This window comes from Dryobates pubescens, chromosome 32 (assembly GCF_014839835.1).
Source record: "Dryobates pubescens isolate bDryPub1 chromosome 32, bDryPub1.pri, whole genome shotgun sequence".
Taxonomy (NCBI): Eukaryota; Metazoa; Chordata; class Aves; order Piciformes; family Picidae; genus Dryobates; species Dryobates pubescens.
In genome coordinates, this window is record NC_071643.1 from 4986154 (window position 1) to 5006054 (window position 19901).

At 47.7% G+C, this 19901-nt stretch overlaps 1 protein-coding gene across 1 annotated transcript in view; it reads right to left on the minus strand.

Annotated features, from left to right (window-relative positions):
• Positions 1–8321: 8321 nt before the first annotated feature.
• The window catches only part of LOC104307647 (probable cation-transporting ATPase 13A4), a 53761-nt gene continuing 42181 nt past the window's right edge, over positions 8322–19901 (minus strand). Inside the window, exons 23-30 of the mRNA XM_009908730.2 lie at positions 19342–19451; positions 16830–16926; positions 16005–16077; positions 14624–14798; positions 13858–14072; positions 12408–12496; positions 9474–9554; positions 8322–8973 (exon numbers count right to left, since the gene is read on the minus strand). Coding sequence (XP_009907032.2) covers positions 8752–8973; positions 9474–9554; positions 12408–12496; positions 13858–14072; positions 14624–14798; positions 16005–16077; positions 16830–16926; positions 19342–19451 — 1062 coding nt within the window. The 3' untranslated portion in view covers positions 8322–8751. The remainder of the gene's footprint in view (positions 8974–9473; positions 9555–12407; positions 12497–13857; positions 14073–14623; positions 14799–16004; positions 16078–16829; positions 16927–19341; positions 19452–19901) is intronic.

The window sequence follows — 19901 nt, forward strand, 5'->3', positions numbered from 1 at the left end:
TGATCTGCAGCTCCATCCTGGAGAGAACTCCAACACCAGCCAGAAGCACCTTTCAGAAGGCAAGCTACTACTAAAAGCACTAATCCACGTGTCTTCTGATTGAAACAGAGCAAGGCCAGGCCAGGATGTCTGGCCCTAGGATGCCCCAAGAGCAATTTCCTGCATGCTGAGTCTGCCTGAGGTTGGCTCTGCACGGTGCAATCACAACCACTTGTGGAGGGTCCTGCAGTTACATCTGTGCAACAGCAAAGGAGGACCAATCCTGAGAAATCAGGGAGGTGCTGGAAACCCACACATTCTGCTTTGTGTGTGGTTTGGGGGCTTGTTTGGGGCTTTTTTTGTTGGTTTGGGTTTTTTTTTAACATTGTCATGTAACTGTCTAGAGCCTCAGCTGGATCAGTTTTCAAGCACTACAGGCTGGGGTTGGAGTGGCTGGAGAGCAGCCAAACAGAACCTGGGGGTACTGATTGACAGCCACCTAAACATGAGCCAGCAGTGTGCCCAGGTGGCCAAGAAGGCCAATGGCATCCTGGCATGCATCAAGAATAGTGTGGCCAGCAGGAGCAGGGAGGTCATTGTGCCCTGTACTCTGCACTGGTTAGGTTACACCTTGAGTCCTGTGTCCAGTTCTGGGCCCCTCAGTTTAAGAAGGACATTGAGACTCTTGAACATGTCCAGAGAAGGGCAACTAGGCTGGGGAGGGGTCTGGAGCGCAGCCCTGTGAGGAGAGGCTGAGGGAGCTGGGGTTGCTTAGCCTGGAGAAGAGGAGACTCAGGGGAGACCTTCTTGCTCTCTACAACTACCTGAAAGGAGTGGGTTGGTCTCTTCTCCCAGGCACCCAGCACCAGAACAAGAGGACACAGTCTCAAGCTGTGCCAGGGGAGGTTTAGGCTCAAGGTGAGGAGAAAGTTCTTCACAGAGAGAGTCATTTGTCATTGGGATGTGCTGCCCAGGGAGGTGGTGGAGTCCCCATCCCTGGAGGTGTTCAAGAGGGGATTGGACGTGGCACTTGGTGCCATGGTTTAGTAGTCATGAGGTCTGTGGTGACACGTTGGACTTGATGATCTTTGAGGTCCTTTCCAACCTTATTGATTCTATGATTCTAAGAGTAAACAATGCCCTTCATCTCACCCCCTCCCCTGAGACAGCAGCACTAAGCTCATCCACCACGCTGTCCTGCACACCAGCTCCCAGGATCTGGCACATTGTTGCAGTCATTCCAGTCTGCTCTTCAGAAGAAACAGCCATTTCTAAGGGTCTGGCACCTGGCCCTTACACGAAGTTCTGTGTGGCCTTTGTGGCTACTCTTGTGGCCAAAGGCCACAAGCAGATCAAGGGCAATGCCTTGTAAGTAGGTGATTTGCTGTCAACACCTCCTGCACCTCTCCAGGGAAAGGAAACTCAAGAGAGAGATGGTTAGCTGCGTGGCCACACTAGTTCTCTCTGTTTTGATCATCCAAGGTGAGGTGAGTTTTATATACAGGAATATGAGCTCCAGCCTCTAGTCCAGAGTCTGAGCAGTTTCCCTGCATGTGGCAGTGGGATGCCCACCGCTACCAGCACAACCTGCCCGTCCTAAGTGCTCCCCAAGCTGTGTGGGACACCTGCAGCTCCACTTCATCAACTCAGTGACATGAATACTTTCAAATTGTCTTCTCTGTGCTGTGTTGCAAGCTGCTAACAAAAACATGAAGGCTTTGGATCCCCTGGGATGGACAGTGCACCACTGACACCTACTTACAGTTCAGCCCTTCAGTCCATCATGAAAGAATCCTATTTCTCAGGATCTTCCTATCTGATGGGGAGCTCTGTCAAAGCCTAAATGTGCCACATTAGCTGCTTCTCTCTTGCTCCCTGGAGCATCTCCCTGTCAGGGAGGAAATGAGATTGGGCTGATAGGATCTTCCCATGACAGATCTCTGTTAGTTGCTCCTTATCATTTTATTATCCCCTAGGTACTTACAAACTACTGAAGAATTTTCTCTCACATCCATCTGTATCTCCTGCAATAGAGTTCAGGCTCTAGGAAAGTGTGACCTAAATGGCAAGAGATGAGGAGTCTGGAAAGTTGGATGACCCACAAGGAATAACTGAGTTTGTCTAAACTAGGAAAGAGAAGGCTGAAGAGAAACACAATAACTCTCATAATATGCAAAAGAAGACAGTCAGTTATATTTTTCTTCTCCTCTGCTTATTTGAGACAATGAGAAATCAGCCTAATTTCATGTTAGATTAATCAATTAGATTGCCAGAGTTTGCCTAAGTATTCAGGGAGTCTTTTCCAGCTTAAAGGTTAGTGAAATACTCAAACAGGATTTTTCTGCTTCCCAAGCTCTGCAAGTGAGCAAGGGCACAAGAAGCTGGGAGGGAGCATGGCCAGCACAGCTAACCCAGACTAGCCAGAGGGATATTCCATGCCACAGGACATCCTGCTCAGGGTATAAACTGGGGGGCAAGGAGTTGGCTGCAAGAGGCTGATTGCTGCTTGGACATTAGCAAGTGGTGAGCTGCTGCATTGTGCAATGTTTGTCTGTTCCTGGGCTTTGCTTCTCTCTCTTTGTTACAGAACCACAGAACCACCAAGGAATCAATAAGGTTGGAAAAGACCTCGAAGGTCATCAAGTCCAACCTGTCACCCAACACCTCATGACTACTAAACCATGGCACCAAGTGCCACATCCAATCCCCTCTTGAACACCTCCAGGGACGGTGACTCCACCACCTCCCTGGGCAAATTAACTCTGTCCCAGCTGAAACCAGAAGAGGCTGCCTGCCTTTTTCATCTTCTCACTTTCTACAGTCTGAACTCCCCTCCTTTACTGGTGCACAGCACAAGTCCCACCTTACTGCTCTTTTCCCCTTTTCTGTGCACTTCATAAATCTCTGGTTTGGCTCAAGTGCCAAGTTTCCATTCAGCTGTGAGGGAAGCTGAAGCTGTTGCCGTGCCAAAAAGGTTCTTTAGAAGTGTACACAAATTCAAAGGTGAACTGCAGAGAGCCATAAAATAGCACCCTGTGGCCCCAAAGAAGCAAAAAGAGGCTTTAAATTGAATTTATATTTATTTCAGCAAATGAGGCAGGCTGCATTCAGTGTAACATTTACAGTTAATCAGGCACAACATGGTCCACACAAATGAGCAACCTCCTCTCCCTGGAAGTTTAAAAGGCAGCTACAACAAGCATTCAGCATCTCTAGCAGGTAACAGCACAACATGTTCTCCAGTGGCCACAGCCCACACCCACAGACCAGCACAGGCAAGCTGCCACTTGTTCCTGATGGCCTCTGGGGCACAGCAGTGCATATCATAGAATCATAAAATCAATAAGGTTGGAAAAGACCTCAAGGATCATCAAGTCCAACCTGTCACCCAAGACCTCATGACTACTACCATGGATTCAAGTGCTGTGTCGTGTCCCTTTTTTGAACACCTCCACGTGACTCCACCACCTCCCTGGGCAGCACATTCCAATGGCTAACAACTCTCTCAGGGAAGAACTTTCTTCTTACCTCGAGCCTAAACTTCCCCTGGCACAGCTTGAGACTGTGTCCTCTTGTTCTGGTGCTGGTTGTCTGGGAGAAGAGACCAACCCTCTCCTAGCTACAACCTCCCTTCAGGTAGCTGTGACATCCCTCCTTTCTGTTCTCTCCCTGGAGGTGTTCTGTAGTTCTGAGGATCCTGTCAGTGTCTAGGGCCCTTTCTGTGTGGCACAACCCCCAGGCAGAGGAAGACAATCATCAGCCCATGGAAGGTGCTATATACCAATACCCCCCAAACCTTGGTGATACTACCACGGTGCCTCCAGCCCTTCAGAGGAACCCTCTGTCACCAGGATGTGGGCACCCAGCCTTGCCTGGGTAGTTCCACATGTCCTCATGTTCTTCCCTGAATTGCATGCTTGCCTGACCTCATGACAACCCAGCCACTGGGGCAGAAAGATTGGTTTGGTTTGTGAATGCCTGTCTTGCTTAGAGCCTTGGACTCAGCCCATGGGCTGGCACGTCCACATTCCTGCTCCTCTACCAAAAGCATGGGACAACTGGAGCTCCAAAAGCTCACAAAGATTTACCAGGAGCAGTAACAGAGCATTGTGAGAGGCAGCTTGAGGCTCTCATGTAAGTCAGCAGACAGCTCTGTGTGAGGGTGATCACAGGCAGGAGCAGAGTGGCAGGCTGGAGATTCAGGGCAAGGAAAAGAAGGCAGCTGGCAGCACTCAGGAGTGAGGCTCCTGTGAGCTCTGCAGAGCTCTGCTGCTTTACAGCAACAGGCAGCTCTGCTCAGGGTAGCTGTAAGGCACTGGCTGGCATGTGCACAGTGAGTGCATGCAGCAGTAAGACTTCTTTCACTGCTGGTTTTCCTGGCTTGGAGCTATCAAATCAGGATTGACATGGCCTTGGGTGGGGTGCAAGAGGGAAGTAAGGTGTAAATAAAACATTGCCTGTTCCCTGAACTGCTTTCCAGGTCCAAAAGCACTTCTTCCAGCACCTCCCAGGTAATCTGTGGGTTCAGGAGAGAGAGCCTGTCATGATCCTGTCCTCTTTCTCTTGTTGAAGTAGGATTCTCCTTTCACAGGAGCAATCTATTGTGTGGCCTAAGACTGGAACAGGTACACAATAGAGTGGGAAGCTTGCATTCTAACCCTGTCTGCTGATCATCTAGGAAGTAGTGGAGAGTTTCATTGAATAGATTTAGACAAGACACATGCAGGGATGTTTCTTGACTCCCTTTTACCTAGTGACTTACACCGAGTAACCAAAGCTGTGGCAGTGACAAGTACCTCCTGTGGCCACCAGCCAGGAGGGACATTGTCAAAACAAGAGCAGGGAGAAATAGGCTTTGTACTTCAGACACAGAGGACACTGAGTCACTTTCTTAGAAGAAGAATTGTGTCCCCATTGTTGATAACCAACCAGGAAGCAAATTCAAGCAGCCTGGCCTGACCGGTGTTGGTTGAGCGCTGCCGTTCCTTGCATGCATTTGGCAACCAGCCCCTGGTGCACTGAACCACCCTGCAGCACAGCATGACCCTCCTAGCTCAGGGGCTGAGTGCCATCTGCCCACCAACTCCACAAAGGCTGTAGAGGGTTGAGCACTGTCAGGTGGATGAGGTTTGTGAAGGATGCTTCGGGTCTATTTTTCCAACAGGAAGACTTCAGAAGCCATAAGTGCGAGTAACGAGTCCTCTAAACTCAGTTGCTGGCACCAGGCACCTCCAATATATGATAGCTGAATTTTCTTTTCCTTGAGCTGGATGGCCTAGGCTCCAGCTATTTGTGCTTTCCTTCCCCAATTGATTCTTGACAGGTGCTTTGTCTCCACAGCTTCCTCTGTAATCCTCCTGAAGAGCTGCTTCCAGTGCATCAAGTTCCTTAGACAAAAGCTGCTCTGTGAGGGGAAAGCTGCTGGGTCTTGTAAAAGCTTCTGGCTTGTTAACATCATCTACACCTACAGCTGTTATTGGTGAGGGTCTGCAGCTCTTAACTGGTTGTGTGTGCTGCCAAGCAGGCTGAGCTCTAGAGTGCTGATGAGTGGAGCAAAAACTGCAGTGAGTGCATCAAGACACACAAGTCATGAAAAAAACAAGAAGGAGGGAAGGATAAAAATAAAAGTGATGTTCTCCTTTCATCAGCTAGGACAAGTGAATTTCAAAAGCTAAATCAAATCTTTGAAATGAGGTGCTCAGAGGGCTTGCATGGCTCAGTAGCTCAGCTCAGCTCCAGGGAGTCTGCCTCGTTGATTTAGTTGCAGAAAGCTAACGAAGATGAACAGTGTCTGCCGGCAAGGCTCACTGGGGGTCTGTCCAAATGGTGCCCACTGCCAGCCACAAAAGGAGCCAGGGAGCCTGGAGCATCACCTCCCTAGGGGATTCTTCATCTGTGTTTGGAGAGCTTGGACTGCAGACTGTGGAAGCCACATGCAGGGCTGTAAATCTGTCTCTGCATTGACACAGCCTCGAGTACCCCCCCCCCCCCCCCCAAAAAACACTCTTTTTGTTGAGTGCCTAGCTCCTAGGTCTTTTTTTGTTTCCTTCTCTGCTGTTCTGTGAGTGTTGCAGGCTGGGTGTGCCAAGCAGCAACTTCAGCTGCTCAAACAGAACTAAGCACCCACGGTGTACCTGCCCCTCTTGCATGCACAGCAAGTGAGGATGGGCAAAAGGACCATGGCAGGTGCCTGGCAGACAGCCTGCAGTAGGAGGATGCTTGTTGGCATCCTGATTCCAGAAGTGTAGGGTTATTTCAAATGACAGAGACCCTCAAAAGGCAAAACACAGACATGAATCCTAAACAATCTTGAAGCTTTTAGCTCTGCTTATTTCTCATTCTGACACTAAATACATTCCCAGTCCCATTTTGAAGGGACCAGCCCAACACTGGGATGTAAACTGGAACCTTTGATATAGCACCAAAGGTGCTATATAGAATCATAGAACCACCAAGGTTGGAAAAGACCTCAAAGATCACAGTATCACTAAGGTTAGAAGAGACCTCAAAGATCATCAAGTCCAACCTGTCACCACAGACCTCATGACTAGACCATGGCACCAAGTGCCACGTCCAGTCCCCTCTTGAACACCTCCAGCACCAGTGACTCCACCACCTCCCTGGGCACATGTGTCACCTAGCATCTGGATTCCATTCTCTTGCAGGTGAAGTGGTACTTCAGCAGCAGGTCTTCATCTTGTTGACCCTACAAGTGTCACAGGTTTGCCACAAGTTGATCCTTTTATACTGTCTGCTGTGACATAAACATAAACTACATGCCTGGTGTGCAGAGCTGCTGCAGCTGCCAGTTTATCACAGGCAACAACAATACATGTCTTGTGTGCAGGGGTTCATAAACAGGGCAGTGAGTTTTGCCTCCAAGGCAAATGTCACTGTGTCTCAGAGGATGTCAGGAAGAATTCTCCCAACCTGCTCTTTGGTGTCTCCTTCAGCTGAAGGGAGTGCATAGAGCATCCAGCCTTCACTTGCCAATGGATTTTGCTGCAAACTGGGAGCTCTTGTTAACATTGGAGGCACTTCTATGTACAAGTGGGCCCCATTTCTTGTTTGTGTCAAGTTGTGTGGCTTTGTGGCAGGGACTTTGATGGCTGGACTTGATGATCTTAGAGGTGTTTCCCAATCAAAACAATTCTACCATTCTTTGATTTAGCCTTCGGGGAATTGCAGTGCATAGCAATGCATTTTAGCCAGGAGGGGGGGTGGTCTTTTCTCCCAGGCAACCAGCACCAGAACAAGAGGACACAGTCTCAAGCTGTGCCAGGGGAAGTTTAGGCTGGAGGTGAGGAGGAAGTTCTTCACAGAGAGAGTTGTTAGCTGATGGAATGGGCTGCACAGGGTGGGCATCTCTGGAGGTGTTCAAGAGGGGATTGGACGTAGCACTGGTAGTGCCATGGTTTAGTAGTCATGAGGTGTTGGGTGACAGGTTGGACTTGATGATCTCCGAGGTCTCTTCCAACCTTGGTGATTCTGTGAATCTTTTGGCACTGGTAAACCCAGAGCTGATGCCAGGCAGCAGCCCAGCTGTGCAGTATCCACTCTAGCACAGCAAGCTCCCCCTGCAAGGGCTGGGGTGTCCTTGTAGACCCACGGGATGAGGCCATCCTTTGCAATTATCATGTGTCTCATTCTACTTCTTTAAGATGGATATATCCCTCAGAAAAGAACTGTTCTACTACGATATCTTTCTGCTCTGATTTTTCACTCAGGAAAAAAAAAACCAAGTGCTGCATGCTTCAAACCAAGAAGAGGGCAAAAAGGCTACCTGGTAGCAGTGAGCTAGTAATAGAGTTCTGCATTGTGCCCATCATATAGGAAGAGAGTAATGGTGCTGGGAGTGGCTGCTTCTAGAAGGCTTTGGTTGTTTGCAGCTCCTTCCAGCCCCAGAAAGTGAAAAACAAACAAACAAACAATAAACACCAGGATCAGATAGAAGTATCTGAAGCTCTGAGAGCTATAGGAGTCTCAGGGACTGCTGTGTTCAGTAGTAAGTTCTACTTGTCCTCTGGAAAGGGATCTCTCCAGAGAATGCTGGTATCAGGCTGAGAGAGTTGGGCTCGTTCAGCCTGGGTAAGAGAAGGCTCCAAGGAGATCTTAGAGTGACCTTTGAGGGCCCAAAAGGAGGCTGCAAGAAAGCTGTGGAGGGACTATTTGCAAGGGCATGAAGCAACAGGACAATGGGCAATGGTTTTAAACTAGATTTAGATTGGATGTTAGGATGTAAATCCTCTTTGCTGTGAGGATGGTGGAATGCTGAAACAGGCTGCCCTGGGAGCTGGTGGAGGTCCCACCCCCAAACACATTCGAGGTCAGGTTTGACAGGGCTCTGAACAACCTGAACATCCTGCTTTCTGCAAGGGTGTTGGACTACATGACCTTTAAAGGTCCCTTCCAACCCAATGCATTCTATGATTTTAATATCTGAATTAGCTACTTTTCATCTGGAGGAGCTCCCACCTTTGTGAACAGCATAATGTAGCTCGAGAGAGGGAAGCAGCAACGAGGGGTTTCTAGGATGAATACTTTGCCACCATTCATCAAACTATTCCATTTACAGCTGGCAGCTATTTGTACATGGGCAAGGGGGCAGGAGAAACACTGTTGTGATTTTGTTTCACTGGTGCCAGCTTTTCTGCTTCCAGTTAATTGAGAAATCAGTCAGAGCTGGTAGTCAGTCCTGCCTCCTATGTCTCTGAGAACGTCCTTCTACAGCCAAACACAACTCTCCTGGCCAGGTGTCCTCTGCAGTTCATTTCAGAGTGCTTCCTCGTTGCTGTCAAATGTTGGATTGCTATGGCCTCCCATGTTTCCTTCTACTGATATTGCCACAGAGTCAGAGAAGGAGGTTTCATTGAGAGGTGGCCAGGCTGAGTCCTGCTCTAACACGCGCTGCAGCCTCTTGTAATGGCTCTTCGAGTGGTACCGGAAGGTCTTTTTCAGCAGCAGCCATAAGGATCTGTTCTCAATGACAGCTTCCTGTAAGAGCAAGAGCAAAAGGAAGATTCTGGAGGACCTGGACAACAGTTTTCCTTCTTCATCCACAAGATACACATGGGGCAAGTAGTAGAGACCCAGGTGTCCTACCCTATCCTGCTCATTCACATCCCTTAAGCAGTGTTTTGCTGACTACTTCTCATACCAGCTCCACAAGTGCTCTCCACCAGAAAACTGGGATCAGTTGCTCCTAAGAGTCTTCAGGATCTGAGTAGAAAATGCCAAGGGCTGCCCATATTTCTCTAGCCTGGTGCAGGGCCTGATACATTCCACTGACTAGAGAAAAGAAAAGGTGGCTGGGCATTGTATTCCCTTCTACCTGATTGCTCAGATGTGGGACTTTGTGGAAGGAGAAGAAGGGCAAGGTAGCAACAATGTCCTGTTTTACTAGACATTCCCAACTGGGCTCAGGAGGAGGGAGAAGGAGTGAGATCTGATCCTTTCATCTCTCCAATTAGTGCCATTCAGTGAAGCATGCTCACCTCAACAAGGAAGGACACAGCAAGTGTGACTGCAAGCATTATCACCATGGAGATCCGCCACGTGGTGGGGGTGCAAACAAGCTGGAGAAAAAAGCAGGAGGAACTGTTCAACATCACATGTGTGCACTAGGCTCTGGTGGCAGCCTGTGCCACAGAGTCATTTGGGTTGGAAAAGGCCCTTGAGATCATCAGATCCAATCACAGAAGTGACACTGCCAACTCCACCACTAAACCATGGCCCTAAGCAACACAACCACATGTCTTGTAAATACCTCCAGGGGTGGTGCATCCACCACTTCCCTGGGCAGTTCTGTTCCAGTGCTTGACAACCCTGTCAGTGAAGACATTTTTCCTAATAAATCTAAACCTCTACACTTGAGGCCATCTCCCCTTCTTCTGTCATGCTGGGGATGAGAGACTGACTCCCATTTCACTACAACTTCCTTGTAAAGGGCAATAAAGTCTCCCCTCAGCTTCCTTTTCCACAACCACCCCAGATCCCTCAGCTGCTCCTCACAGGACTGGTGTTCTAAGACCTTTCACCAGCTTTGTGTCATCACAAGCCAGAATCCCACACTGCCTGATGAGTCAATATTGCTACTTGTCTTGAGGAATTATTGATGAAGGTGTTTTTAAACTCTAAGATGCAGCAGAGAGCAGTCCATACCCAGGACTGCAATAGGAAATCCAAATGCTTCCTTTTCTTTCAGGTATAAGAGGCAGTTTGAAGACAGAGTGTGTCAGCTCCAAACCCATCTCCAGCTTCCCACACTGGCTTCCTGGCTGCAGCTCAACTTCTTCTAGAGAAGCAGCTCAGATCCAAAACTTGGATCAGCAGTTTCTCCAGGACTAGGCTACTACAGAGTTTCTTATTGCCACTTGCCTTTTCCCCTCTTCTCAGCAAATCCAGGCGGCCCGGGAGTTTTGCAGCTCTCCCAAAGGCAGCTCTCCCTCACAGCTGCAGCGCTGACAATGTTCTGTGTCTGATGTGAGAGTCCACAGTCGGACCAAGACTGGCTTTAAAGTGCCATCTCGTGGCAGGTTCTTTAACTGGGACTGCTGAAGTCGCTGCTCTGGAAACAGTTGCTTGGTGAGGCACCTTCAGCTAGGCTGCTTGGCATTCAAAATCCAGGGCCATTCCCTTTCTCTGTGCTTCTCTTCCCATGTTTCATTACTTCCATTTCTAAACCCATTATGCAAACATACAGCACTGGAAGCTGCATCATGCTTAGTGCCTGACATTCAAAGCCACCACACCTCATCATTCTGGTTGCAAACACTGAAGGAATAGCTCTGTGTTGCCTTTGTTCTGCTCCTCTGACTCCTGCTGCAAGGCTGTGGGAGTTAGAGTGAAGGAAGTTAACATCTCTCAGCCTCAACATAGCAATTGCCAGGCCTATTGATAACCCTGCCCTACATGCAATGGAGATCTTATCCTTCCCCTGTGTTTTCCCTAGGATGGGTTTGCACAAGGCAGCTCCCATCTTGCATTCTGCCAGACTAAACAGACCAAGCCCTATTGGTATTTATTAATCAAGGGAGCAGGGCTCTATTGCCATAAGAATCCCACATGTCTTTCTCTACAACTGTTCGAAATGCAAATGCTGCTTTAAGAAACTGTGGGCTGTCTGAAACTCAAACCAGGAGCCTGAAAAACCTGGGAAGTGAGAGCTGCTGCGAGTGTGGACAGATCTTCTTTGCAAGAGGATCTTTGTGCAGAGCAGCACAGTCTGGGAAACACAAGTGCATGGGGCTTTGTTTCAAACTTGCAGGGCTCAGCCCCTTTCTTCTGACTTCACAACCACCATGTCACCCACACACCAAGCATGATAAGCTTACTGATGTCATCCTCCCTTGCATGGGCAGTGCACTGAAACAATCAGACTCATGTGGGGTAGCCCAGGTGCCAGAACAAACAGATCTTTGTTTGGAAGAACATTACACAGAATCATAGAGTCACAGAATTGTTAGGGTTGGAAGGGACCTCAAGGATCATCCAGTTCCAACCCCCCTGCCATGGGCAGGGACTCCTCACACTACAGCAGGTTGCTCACAGACACATCCAGCCTGCCCTTAAAATCCTCCAGGGATGAGGCTTCCACCACCTCCCTGGGCAACCTGTGCCAGTCTCTCACCACCCTCATGGGGAAGAACTTCTTCCTAACATCCAATCTGAATCTACCCATTTCTAGTTTTGCTCCATTTCCCCCAGTCCTATCACTCCCTGACACTCTCAAAAGTCCCTCCCCAGCTTTCTTGGAGCCCCCTGCAGATCCTGGAAGGCCACAGGAAGGTCTCCTCAGAGCCTTCTCTTCTCCAGAGCGAACTGCCCCAACTCTCTCAGTCTGTCTCCATAGCAGAGCAGCTCCAGCCCTCTGATCATCCTCATGGCCCTTCTCTGGATACTTTCCAGTACCTCCAGATCCTTCTTGTAATAGAGACTGCAGAAGTGGACACATTACTCCAGGTGTGGTCTCACCAGAGTGGAGTAGAGGGGGAAAAATCACCTCCCTGGCCCTGCTGGCTATGCTTCTCTTGATGCAGTCCATAATCAACCAGGTTGGAAGAGACCTCCAAGATCATCAAGTCCTACCAATTACCCAACCCTAACTAATCAACTAGACCATGGCACTAGGTGCTTCATCCAGTCTTTTCATAAATACAGCCAGGGACATCAAACCCACCACCTCCCTGGGCAGCCCATTCCAGTGGGCAATCTCTGTCTGTGAAGAACTTCTTTCTAGGACAAAGCTTAAACTTCCCCCTCCAAAAGGTTCCTCAATCCCATAATCTAAAATCCATCTGATTAAATCTGATCTGTCTTTCAAGGTGTCATTCATCCCTGCAAAACTCTGTTCCTCTTGTTAAAAAGGAGCTCAGTGCACTTGTAATGGGACTGGCATGGAGGAAAGCCTCCCTTGGACCTATACTCACATCCATCTTAGAGTAGAGATCATCAATGTCAGCAAACACCAAGAAGAGGCAAACGCCCAGCTGCACTGTGAGCACCAGTATGAACACATCTGAAGGGACAAGAAGAGGCACATGAAACTACAGATTTGTCAGCAATCTCAGCTCTTTGCCTTTGCTACAGGAGGCTGCAATCATTTTCTGTGTCAAATGGTTTGAAAACTCAAACAGCAAAACCCATGAGACAAGAAGATACGAAAGAACTTTCAGCCAAGGGAAATGATCAAGGTGAACCCCCAGCTTTACTTGGTCAAGCAGATATAGGTGAGGATGTGACAAGGCCTGTAGCCACAGATGTAAAATGTCAAGCAGGTATTTTGAAGACTGTTTTTCTCACCTCTTACATTTGAGAAGCCTTAGAGCCTACCAGTGAGTCTCACCCTGAGCTCAGTGTCAGTGGGAGCCTCTGTAATGCAATTTATTGTTGTGTGGAATGGAATGGAATGGAATGGAATAGAATAGAATAGAATAGGAGTAGAATAGAATTAACCAGGTTGGAAGTGACCTTTGAGATCATCAAGTCCAACCTATCATCCAACACCATCTAACCAACTAAACCATGGCACCAAGCACCCCATCCAGTCTCTTCCTAAACACCTCCCTTCAGAAACATGTCCAGGATGAGACTTGCTCTTGTCAATATGATTAGGAACTCTGCCCTCAAATTCAGTGACATTAAGACTTTGCTTTTGATCAGGATCTAGAGTGTGTAATTCATGGAAAATCTAATGCCCTCCCCATCTGTAGGAAAACATTTCAATGGTGAGTGAATTCATGTTCTCATCTACTGGTATACCCCAAACTTCACTCTCCAACCCCTCTGGTTTTGCTTGGTTCTGGGAGACTCTCCTGTTATCTGGGAGGAATATCTCCTCCTCTATCATTATACCTAAACAGCAAAGCCATGAAACCTGCAGCATTGCTTTAACTCTTCAGCAAAAGAAGAGCTTTGCCTGAGAGAATAGCTGCAGGATTCATCCTGCAGAGAGAAAGAAAAGCTCTCTTATGCCTCTACTGCAAATTTCAGAGCTGCCACAACCACAGCTGCTCATTTTCCATTCATATGAGCAGTCTTTCAGAGGCAGAACAGGCCCACTAGACTTCTCTCAAATTAGATGAGACTACCTAATCCTGGCTCTTCTTGAGGTGTGTCATTCATGCTGCCTTAAGCAACATGCTGCTTCTTCCAGCCAACAGCACCGTTCTGCTACTCCTTACAAGATTTTACCAAGCCCCATTTGTCTGTTTGGGAAATCCAAATGCCAGGGTCAAGTTTTGTCAGTGCAGAAACACAAAATGTGGGCCCAGCTCAGTGAGCCTGGCATCACGTTGGCCAAGTTTTCATTTTGCCCTGGTGAACTAACCATCTGAGTCGACTTCCTCACAGATCCCTCCCTTGCTCCCCATACTTAACAGTTTGTGTAGATGGGTTGCCTGAAAGGTTTTCCCTTGGAAAACACAAGTGCTACGATGAGGCAGTTGATGGTACTTAGCAGCCACACTGTGGTGTTCTCATAGCTCTTGTAGCCGTTGTCCGTTTGCCCCTGGGCTCCATCGCTGGCCCCATGGAGCCCCGGGCTGGAAATGGAGGAGGAATTCTTTGTGTGGTTGTTCGTGGAGAGGCAGGCACTGGAAAAGAGTGTCACACTGGTCACTGCATGATCACTGTCCTGGTTATCCTGGTTATCCACTGTCCCTACTTGATCCTGCTTTTGGCAGGGGGGGTTGGGAGTTGAGGATCTCTGGAGGTCCCTTCCAACCTCTAACATTCTCTCAGCTTCTGCTACCTCTATCAGGAATCCTCTCTCACAGCCATGATTTCCTCCTGCTGTCACAAGGATGTAGGTTACTGCCAAAGTCCTCAAGTCTCACCCACTGGGTTGACCTTTCTGAACTTGGCAGGGCCTGAGCTCAAACATAGCCTGGTCTTCCCTACAAGCAAATACTCCTCTTTGTGCTCACATGCACTGTGCTGCACAGCAGACTTGATGGAGGGCTTAGGGAGCTGCAAGCAGCATTGGTTAATGTGTTTGCACCCTGTAGGTCTGTAGTTAAGCTGATCATGTTCAGCCCTGCCACCACTCAAAGTCCCAAGAAGGGACCCTACCTGTGCTCAGCACCCTTGTCAAGCTGATCATGTTCAGCCCTGCATCACTCAGAGACCAAAGAAAGGAACCTACCTGTGTATATCATCCTTGGCATACCAAGGCTGCTCCTGGACCGCAACAAACCCGAAGATCTGCATGCAGAGGCTGAAGAGGATGTTAAGCACAACGGAGAGCAGCAGCGGGGGTGAGATGAGCTGGCTGGGGGGTCTGTAGGGAACCAGCTTTGGATAGGCACCTGTGAAACTCACTGAAGCATGCACAGACATGTTTACAGGTTACTGGTGCTGCTGTAAATCACTGGGTGTTATCAATGGCCAGCACTCTCACAGTTTGGAATGTTCTTCATCAGGCACACAAATGCCATATCAAAGGCAAACACAGAGGTATTCTCTTACAAAACCTTGTTGGCTACAGAAGAGGCTGCTTGATGGCCTCTGGCTATAATGAGGCAATTTTGGAAATGAAAATGCTGGATTTCTCTTTTATTTAGCTACTGGCAGGTCCAAGGGTGTAAAGACATGCTCAGGCTCTCCTGTTCTTTGTTACTTGTCAGCTGTGGCTTTTCTGCTCCCCATGTCTTGTGCAGCCTCCTGAACTAACTGCTGAGTGCCCAGCTGTCTGAGCTGGTACAGGACTGCATTAACTGACCCAACAGGTCTTTCTCTGTTTTTAAGCTTGGCAAAGTTATCCAAACTCTGAATGAAAGATCTACAGAGAGAGCCTTGATGCAGTGTCCCAAATGGGCTGTTTAACAGCAAGGTAGCTTTTGACACTCAGCATTGTGAGGGGCTTTTAGCCTTTTCAGTCAAGGCCTTTTCCAGTTCTCTGTGCTCCAGCAGGTACAGCAGCCAGCCTTGTGTTTTTGCTATATACTTTTCATGCCCCTACCCTTCCTGCTTTTAAACCCCTCCCTGCATTTACTCTGTCTCAACAATCCCATCTTTCTCTTTCTTCTCCAGTACTGGTTTCCTCCCCTGTTCTTGACTTACAACTTCCTCTCTCTATTGTCTGACATCCATCATTCCTTTGTTCTTTGTTTTCTTGTCTCTTTACTGACATTCCTTCTGCCTGCACAGCTTCAAATATGAGTTAGACTCCAGCTGATCCCTACACTCTTTCATTAATCCTTAACTCTCTTCTTTATCTGCCTTCCAAAGTCAATAGGAAAACCCCTGAATAGGCTTTCCATTGCATTAGCTCTATTTTCACTCTTCCTTGAGATAGTATCACAGTTATCAACAACCTACCTGCTCAGCAAATGCACCACTAAGAATTATCCATCTCATTTCAAAGCTTTTCCTCAAACCAGACATCTCCTTTTCTAACCCAAGCATCCTGCACTCTGTGTACTCTCTCTTTCCTTCTTTTCTGCACACAGAATTATGCACTTCCAAGGAGGTGAAAAAAAACATTTGAGATCTCATTAATACATAGGATGACTAAGGGGGCTTACTTGTCACACCAATTACAGTGGTAATAGCCAGATCTTGGAATAAAAATTGGTAATTCCCAAAGGAGTTTAGTTGCTGAAAAGAGGAACACAAAGAACAAAACAAAACACAAACAAAGAAAAGCACAAACAAACAAAGAAAACAAAACATGAATCAGAGGGTTGCCTTGAGCTTGTTTACATCTCCTCCAGAAAGCTGTGCTATCTCCATGGAGCTAATGCTCTGCTCTTTGTTCTGAAATGCCATTCAGCAGCTAAGGGGACCACACAGCCATCACCCTGCCAATAGATTTGTCACCACTGGGCCTGCAGTGACTACTCATTTTGTGCATTGTTCAGGCTAAGGATACTTCCAGCTCACTCAGTGCAATAAAAAAGAAGGCTATTTGAAGAGACCTGCTTGGTGAATGGTGGGTGACTTCTGAATGCAAAGCCCTCCTCTCTCTTTGGGAAGAAGCCATGCAAAAGTGGTTTAAGGCACTCCAGAGGATTTTGCACGCTGTAAAGTTAATTCATGCTTTAAATGCTGGACAAACTGCAAGAGTCTATGCTTACAGCACATTCTCCCTTTTCACAGACGTGTGCCCTCAGCCAAAAAAAAAGAAAGTTGGAGTCTCAGCCTTCTTTTTACTCAGCTTCACTGGCTGAAGTTATTTGGCCACAGAAGGGCCATGGGATCACGCACCTATGATTCTATGCCGCAGAAGTTTGCAGCTCAGATAAAGGCAAAGCTCCACGCTCTGATTTTGTTGTGACTTCCCTGGCATGCTTCTCCTACAAGGGAGTAATAGCTCATCCAATGCTAGCCAACACGTTCCCAAGACATACCCAGTAGAGCAGGAGAACACCGAGGTACTGAATGGTGCTGTACAGCGCCATGTATTTGAACATGCAGAAGGAAGTGACGAGGGCAGCACGGCCTTCCCTGTGTGAGGACATGAATAAAGGACAGCAATGAGGTGATGGCTCTGCTCCTCTTGTCTGTCCTCTCCAAATGAGTCACAAAGAGACAAATCTCTGCCAATAGCTCACTGGGAGGTGAAATCTGTCCTGAATGAGGTAAAATATTCACTTGCAGGGATCTTGGTGCGAGCAAAAGTCATCCGTGTTCCCAGTTTACATCCATGTACAATTTACCCTGGTGAGTTCTCCTGCTGACATTAACAGTGCAGGTGACATTAACAGTGCAGGTGACATTAACAGTGCAGGTGACATTAACAGTGCAGGTGACATTAGGAAGAAAAACACACAAAGCCAGGAAGCTGCTCAGTCAATTCAAATTAGCAAGTCCTCTCCTCCTGCAGTGGACAGTTAGTACTGTACAAAGTTAACACCCTCTCCATGGTTATTCATCTGCCCCAGAAAGCAAAATACTGGTGTAACAGGTGCCAATCACAGAATCACAGAATGTTAGGGGATGGAAGGGACCTCAAGAGATCATCCAGCCCCCCTGCCAGAGCAGGATCACCTATACCAAGTCACATAGGAACACATCCAGGTGGGTCTTGAATATCTCCAGAGAAGGAGACTCCACAACCCCCCTGGGCAGCCTGTGCCAGTGTTCTGTCACCCTCACAACTGAATATGCTTTGCTTGGATGCAGAAAAAATAGACACTGGATCTGTACTAGGATCTGAATGGTTTAGAGGATGAGATTTAGATCAAAGATTGTCATAAAATCTGATCTCCTGGTGGTCTTCAATGTGAATCTTCCTGTCTGTTACGTATGATAATAAATGACAACTGCAAGGCGTATTTGGCACTTTGGGTATGACTTCTTCAGCTTCCTGGAACATTTTTGCTTTCCATCCATACTTATATGGTACATTTTACTTAGCCAAGTACATCATTATCTCTGGAATTTACTTCTTACACCGAATGCTTCTCCAGCTTAGCCATCCAGTTAGCAGGACTCCAAGTAACAGAATTGCCTGGAGTACTGGAGAGAGTAGAATAGAGTAGAGTAGAGTAGAATAGAATAGAATAGAATAGAATAGAATAGAATAGAATAGAATAGAATAGAATAGAATAGAATAGAATAGAATAGAATAGAATAGAATAGAATAGAATAGAATAGAATTAACCAGGTTGGAAAAGAACTTCAAGATCATCATGTCCAACCTATGACCCAACACCACCTAATCAACTAAACCACGGCACCCCATCCAGTCTCCTCCTAAACACCTCCAGTGATGGTGACTCCACCACCTCCCTGGGCAGCACATTCCAATGGGCAATCACTTTCTCTATGAAGAATTTTTTTCCTAACATCCAGCCTAAACCTTCCATGGTGCAGTTTGAGACTGTGGATGGGTTGTTTGGTGCCATGGTTTAGTTGATTAGATGGTGTTGGATGATAGGTTGGACTCGATGATCTCGGAGGTCTTTTCCAACCTGGTTAATCCTATTCTGTTTCTATTTCTAGTTCTAGTTCTAGTTCTAGTTATATTTCTAGTTCTAGTCCTAGTCCTATTCTTATTCTATTCTATTCTATTCTATTCTATTCTATTCTATTCTATTCTATTCTATTCTATTCTATTCTATTCTATTCTATTTATGCTGCCTCCTGGACACTTGATTCAGATGTATGGAACATAGTTCATTTCCCTCTTTCTTTTGCATTTAAAATACTGTTAACGACACTAAGCTCATCTGTAGATGCCCTCCTCCTGTACTTTTGGGAGAATTAATGTATCTTACAGTAACTTCAGATGGCCAGCAGGGCAAGGGAGGTGATTCTCCCCCTCTACTCTGCTCTGGTGAAACCACACCTGGAGTACTGTGTCCAGCTCTGGAGCCTCTATTACAGGAAGGATCTGGACATGCTGGAGTGTGTCCAGAGAAGGGCCACAAGGATGATCATGGGGCTGGAGCTCCTCTCCTATGGTGACAGACTAAGAGAGTTGGGGCTGTTCAGTCTGGAGAAGAGAAGTCTCCCAGGAGACCTTCTTGTGGCCTTCCAGTATCTGAAGGGGGCTCCAAGAAAGCTGGGGAGGGACTTTTTAGGGTGTCAGCAAGTGATAGGACCTGGGGGGGAATGGAGCAAAATTAGAAACGAGTAGTTTCAGATTGGAAGTGAGGAAGAAGTTCTTCCCCATGAGGGTGGTGAGAGACTGGCACAGGTTGCCCAGGGAGGTGGTGGAAGCCTCATCCCTGGAGGTTTTGAAGGCCAGGCTGGATGTGGCTGTGAGCAACCTGATGCAGTGTGAGGTGTCCCTGCCCATGGCAGTGGGGCTGGAATTAGATGATCTTTGAACTCTCTTCCAACCCTAACAATTCTGTGATTCTATGAGTGGGAACTGTCTCCTTTTTGAAAGAGGAATCAAAAGCCCATGCTTACCTGATCAGCTCTGGCACACATGCTATGCTGGGGGTTCGGGATGTGAACGGTGAAGCCACAGACGCCTCCTGCTCCGACAGCGATATCCCCGCATGGGCCACTTTCAGAGCCTGAAAGTCACATTTTCCTTCAGCACTCACAAACCAAGGAGACACAGCAACTGACATGCAAGCCCAGAAATGATCCCTTGTTCTGTGAACAGCAGGCTCTTCTCACTGCCGGGACATCCTCCACCCAAAAGATTCCTCCAGTAGGATGTTGTGAACGAGTTGGGTGCAGAACAATGGGGGATGACAGCATGGGAAAGTCTATTTCCACACACCCTAAAGCTATCCACTACTAGCTTCAGAAGACAGGTTTGGTTCTGTCTCCTTTGTCAGCATGCCTTTGCAGTCACACTTTATGTAGGCAGTCCAAGCTCTCTGCTAGCTTCCCCCAGGAGAATCCTCGGGACTTTGCGTGAGTGCTTCAATGCCTGGGTGACATTGCTGCCACTGCCACGAGGACGTGTGAGGTCGTGGTGTGAACTGAACCTGCCCAGGAGAGAGTTGTGTGTCCCT